At 57.7% G+C, this 5956-nt stretch overlaps 1 protein-coding gene across 1 annotated transcript; it reads left to right on the top strand.

The window, feature by feature from the left end:
• Positions 1–118: 118 nt before the first annotated feature.
• Positions 119–1089, top strand: POSPLADRAFT_1107074 (hypothetical protein; the record flags this gene model as incomplete). Its single annotated transcript, XM_024483301.1, has 5 exons — positions 119–179; positions 237–240; positions 299–331; positions 465–511; positions 710–1089. Coding segments are annotated over 5 exons (525 nt in total), but the record flags the coding sequence as incomplete, so codon positions are not given.
• Between the last annotated feature and the right edge of the window lie 4867 nt (positions 1090–5956).

Consider the following 5956-nt stretch of genomic DNA (forward strand, 5'->3'; position numbering starts at 1 on the left):
ATATGGACGCGCCACTATCTACTGTACGATTAGATTAGATGGGGCGGCAGCGCACGGCACAGCTCGGGCCCCGCTGACACAGCCGCTCTGACTCACCGGCCCCCGGGGCCGCGTCGGCATGCTGCGCACAGACCAGCTGCGCACGGACCAACGTGCACAGCCTGCCCTAATCTCCCCATGTATATAAGCCAGCCTCTGCTGCCCTAGGGACCTCAGTTTCGACCTCTTGTCCCTAGGTCAGTAAGCTTTCTTGTACTTACTTACCTTTCCTTACTAACTAATATATTCTTGTCCCTAGCCTTAGGTTTGAGCCTAGCTCACCATCGCTTCGGTAAGATAAGTCGAACGCCCCCAGCATTTGGTTTTCCCCTGTCGCTCGACCCTAAGTCGCGACATTAGGTCGAAACTCCCCAACGCTGCCGGCGTTCCCAAAGCAACAAACACTCATCTTTCCTCTCCTATAGGTTGGGTGGTGCGCACCCCTACTATACGCTACGATACGTAGATAAGCGTACTATACATAGCCACCACTTAGGGGACGAACTTTTCAGTACCTGCACTTCAGTGGGCAGTACTTGTCCTCACGGACGCGTGGACTAGGTTCCTGCTGCATAATAGTCAAAAGCAGTACTGGGCCCCACGTGAATTGCGAACCCTAGTGTTACCTCGGGCGCCGTAGGTGTAAGCTAGCTTATACGGCCTTTTGTAGCACGCGCACCTCCCCTTCCTCCCCCCATCACCGTGGCTGACGAATTCTTCGACTGCTCTCGACTTGAGCACGCCTTCGACACCCAGGAGCAGGTCGACGTCTCTCGCGGCGACCCAGACCGCAACGGCAACCTAGCCCCTTTCTTCAGCTGTGATCGGCAACCGTGCCCTAATCGAACCCCACGATCCATCACCACCAACAAAGACGAAGGGCGCTACGTGCCAATCCGACGAGTCCAACACCCCAGCGGCCCTGCACTCCGATACGCTGGCACCTCGAGGTCTACATCTCGCCACGTCACTCCCGTCCCATCCCGACCTGCCTCGCCAGGCACCCGCATCCCCCAACCTGTCGCCAGTACAGGTCAAGCGCGAGGAGATCCCTATCTCCCTCGAGGAACTGAGGCAGTCGCACAGCCTTCAGCAACCCCTCAAGCGATCCCCCAGCCCTCCCTGGGGCCGCGGCTGGAAAGGCCTCCCAAGACCGAGCCCCGCGACACTCCGCCGCATTCTTGGGCCAGCTCGTCGTCAGCGGTCACCGCCTCGACTCCAGTCCCTGTCCTACGTAACCCCACCTCCGGGCTTCCTCAACCGACTTCACCGCCGTCGCCGCCGCGAGGCCGCTCAAGCACTCGTTCCCCGAGAAGTCCGCCCGGCGGACAGTCACAACAGTCGCCTTCGTCCGCGGGCAGTCCTTTGTCCCCCTCGTCGCCGATAATGTCCTCTCCCGCTGCCGTCCCTGATAAGGAGACGTTGAAACTCCTCCTCCCGCTCCGCTACGATGGCAAGACCATCATCGAGTGCAACCGGTTCCTGTCGCAGCTGCGCATCTACTGGCTGATCAACACATCATTGACCACCATCGAGCTCAAGGTGCAGGTTGCACTTAGCCTGCTCGATGGAGACGCCCGCGCTTGGGCCACTCCCTACTTTGCTCAGCTTGTGTCAGTGCAGATAGGAGTGCAAGGGGCCACGACCCCATTCGCAAACGAAGCGGCCTTTGCCACCGCCTTCAGGGCCCGCTTCGGAAATCTCGACGACGAGGCGGCAGCACAAGTAGAGCTGGCGAAGCTCTGTGTGGATAAGTCGGTCCGCGAAAAACGCACCGCCGCGGAGTTCTCCGCGCTGTTCAAGGGTCCGGCGGACCGCTCCGGGTATGGGGACCTGGAGCTACGCGACAAGTACCTGAGCGGCATCCCCTCCCGCGTCTACCGCAAGATCGAGCTCGAGACCTTCACCACGTGGCAAGCAGCTGAGAAGTGCGCCACCGAGGTCGAGCAGATCCTCGATATCAGCCAGGCCCGTAGGCCCGAGCTAAATAACTTCTTCTCGGCCCGAGGTCGAGGACGCGGTGGGGCACGTGGTGGTGCACCCTCGACGCACGCAGCTTCGGCCAGCATCAATGCGGCCGTCGGAAAAGGAAACTTCCCCGGCACATGCTTCGACTGTGGGAAGCAAGGGTACCAACGCTTTGAGTGCCCCAATTGTAAGGACAAGCCTTACACAAAATGCGCTGACGCGCGGGCTACGGTTGCCTCGGGATCCACCCAGGCCGCGACAAGCGCCCCCGTCACGACATCACCCTCGGCAAGTATAAGTGCCGCTTCAGCGAAATCCAAGCAATCGGAGCTGGCGGACTTAATGGCACAGGTGAAGTCGATGCGCGAGGAGCTCGAGCATTATCGGGCAATGAAGGAGGAGGGTTTTTGATCCGGTCCGCGCTTCGTGCCGCACGCGTCGGGCCGCGAGTATCATCTTGTAACAAGTATAATGTATTGTCTACTGCGATGGTGTACGAATTGGACCAGGGGTCCCAACATTTTCACATCCCAGTACGACTTCAAGGGAAAAGACGGCACAAGGACATAATCGCTATGGTGGACAGCGGAGCCACCACAAAGTTTATCAACAAGCGATTCATTGAAGAGAATAAGGTGCAGACGCGGAAGCTAAAAGAGCCGATTCCGCTCTACAATATCGACGGCACCCTGAATAAAGATGGAAGCATCTCAGAAGTAGCAGTACTACAGATGCAAATAGGAGAACACGTCGAGAAGACGGTGTTTATGGTCACGGACATCGGTCCAGAGGATGTGATCGTCGGGTTGGATTGGCTACGCGAGCACAACCCCGAAATAGATTGGGAGAAGGGCTCCCTCAAATTGTCGCGATGCCCTGAAACGTGTAGCGCCAGGAGGACTGGCCGAATAGAGCAAGCAGCGACTGCGCGTGATACAGGGGTCAGGCCCACGGCGCGCAGGCGTTCGCCGAAGTCCAAACGGTCGGTCATAGGTGCCTGCCGGAGCAAGGTGCTCCCGGACTTCGAACCCGAAGAAGATTCGGTGGAAGTAGAATGGGATGAGGCTGACTTGATCGAAACCTGGGAGCAGGGTATCACGCTTCCCGGCGCCCCTCAGCTGTTCGTCGCAGCAGGGCACACGTATTCTCAGCTGTTCGCTGAGGAAGAGATCAAGAAGAAGGTCATCAAGACCGCCGAGGAGTCAGTGCCCAAACAGTACCACGAATTTCTGAAAGTCTTCTCAAAGGAAGCATCAGAACGGCTACCCGAAAGAAAGCCGTACGATCATGCGATCGAACTCGTGCCCGGCTACTCCACGTTCCATTCAAAGGTATACCCATTATCGAGCAACGAGCAGGAGGAACTGGACAAGTTCCTAAAAGAGCAGTTAGCGAAGGGCTACATACGGGAGTCGAAGTCACCAATCTCATCCCCCTTTTTCTTCATCAAAAAGAAGGAAGGGACGCTTCGACCCGTACAGGACTATCGCCGATTGAACGCGATCACGGTCAAAAATTGTTATCCCTTGCCGTTGATCGCCGAAATGGTGGATAAGCTCCGAGGCGCCACGCTCTTCACGAAGTTCGATGTCCGATGGGGATACAATAACGTCCGGATCAAAGCTGGTGATGAGTGGAAGGCGGCCTTCGTGACTAACCGAGGGCTGTACGAACCCCTGGTGATGTTCTTTGGCCTCACTAATTCCCCCGCGACCTTCCAGGCCATGATGAACGAGATCTTCCATGATCTCATCATCGGCGGCAAGATCCTCGTATACCTGGATGACATACTCATCTTCTCCACCAACAAGGAGGAGCACGAGAAGGTCACACGCGAGGTTCTTCGTCGCCTTCAGGACAATGATCTGTTCCTGAAGCCTGAGAAGTGCGAGTGGGACGTTCCCAAGGTCGACTACGTCGGCTATGTGTTCGGTGGCGATGAGGTGGCGATGGATCCCGCGAAGCTTAAAGGAATTAATGAGTGGCCGGTACCCCGGAACAAAAAAGATGTCCAGAAGTTCCGGGGGTTCTCCAACTTCTACCGCCGCTTCATCAAGGACTTCGCTAAGATCTCGCGACCACTCGACCGGCTCACAGGGAACGACCCATGGCACTGGGGCGAGGAAGAGCAACACGCCTTCGATGAGCTCAAGCGGCTCTTCGCGACGACTCCAGTCTTGGCGCTGTACGACCCTGATCGGGAGACGCGCATTGAGGTTGACGCCTCGGGGTACGCCACTGGCGGTGTATTGATGCAGAAGCAGGATGACGGCAAATGGCATCCCATCGCCTTCAGATCCCATGCGATGGATCCGGCGCAGTGGAACTACGAGATCTACGATAAGGAGATGCTCGCGATCATTGAGGCGCTAGATGATTGGCGTCACTATCTCGAGGGGTTACCCAATCAGTTCGAGATCGTCACCGATCACAAGAACCTCGAGTACTGGCGCACGTCTCAGCATCTCACACGTCGCCAAGCACGCTGGTCGCTGTTCCTGGCCCGCTTCGACTTCCGCATCACACACAAAGCCGGAACGTCGAACGGAAAGGCCGATGCCCTATCACGGCGATCAGACCATCAGATCGGTGATGAGGACGATAACACCGATCAGGTGGTTCTCAAGCCAGAGCGCTTCCGCATCGCCTCCGCCAGGCGCGGCCATGCCTCAGTGACAGCTGACCAGTCGCTTCTGAAGCGCATCAGGGAATGTTCAGAGAAGGATCGGGAGGTGGCCGAGGCACTTGAAAAGGTGCAGGACCTCGGGCCACCCCGGCTGCAAAGGGGTTTTGAGGAGTGGAATGCCGAACAAGGGCTTCTGCTGTTCCGCGGGTGTGTGTACGTCCCAAAGAACGCGGAGCTCCGGCGGGATATAGTCAAGATCCACCACGATTCGCCGATCGCCGGTCATGGCAGTCGTGCCAAAACCCTGGAGCTCGTGTCGCGGAACTACTGGTGGCCTGGGATGTCTAAATTCGTTAATGAGTACGTAAGCACCTGCGACGTGTGCAACCGTACCAAGACATTCCCAGCCAAGCCTCAGGGTCCGCTGAAGCCGAACGAGATCCCCGAGCGCCCGTGGCAGATCATCACCACGGATATGATCATTGGCTTGCCGAAGTCTGATGGATTCGACTCGATTCTGGTTACCGCCGACCGCTTTACCAAGCAGGTCCACTTCTCGGCCTGTCATGAGACCCTGATGGCAGAAGGTGCGGCAGACCTGTACATCCGCGATGTGTTCAAGCATCATGGGGCCCCGGCCAAGGTCATATCAGACCGAGGTCCCCAGTTCGCTTCGAAATATCTCCACGCGGTGTACAAGGGTCTGGGAATCGAGCCGGCGCTGTCCACAGCGTTCCACCCTCAGACAGACGGCCAGACTGAGCGCTGGAATCAGGAGATCGAGCAGTACCTGCGTGCTTTCACAAGCCACAGGCAGGATGATTGGGCGAAGCAGTTGCCGCTCGCGGAATTCGCACTGAACAACCGAGTTCACTCCGCGACCGGGCACTCCCCTTTCTTCCTGCATCAAGGGTACAATCCTGAGATCCAAGTGCGGATCAATCCGATGTCTGCGATGCCTGCGGCCGCTGATCGGCTCAAGATCCTGAAGGAGATTCGCGACGATACGTGCTCTGCGCTCGAGCTGTCGGCCGAGCGCATGAAGAGGTACTACGATAAGCACGTGCAGGAGGCACCGGTCTTTGCGCCGGGGGACAAGGTCTGGCTTGACGCCCGGAACGTTAAGCTGAAACAGCCGAGCAAGAAGCTCAGTCCCAAGCACCTTGGGCCTTATGCCGTGCGGCGAAAGCTCGGAGACTTGGATTATGAATTAATCCTGCCGAAATCGGTGCCGGTGCACCCGGTATTCCATGTCTCCCTGCTTAGCAAGTACACGCGTAGCGATATCCCGGGCCGGGAGCCGGAGGAGCCGCCTGCGATCGA

Source organism: Postia placenta (genome assembly GCF_002117355.1).
Source record: "Postia placenta MAD-698-R-SB12 unplaced genomic scaffold POSPLAscaffold_14, whole genome shotgun sequence".
NCBI lineage: Eukaryota > Fungi > Basidiomycota > Agaricomycetes > Polyporales > Adustoporiaceae > Rhodonia > Rhodonia placenta.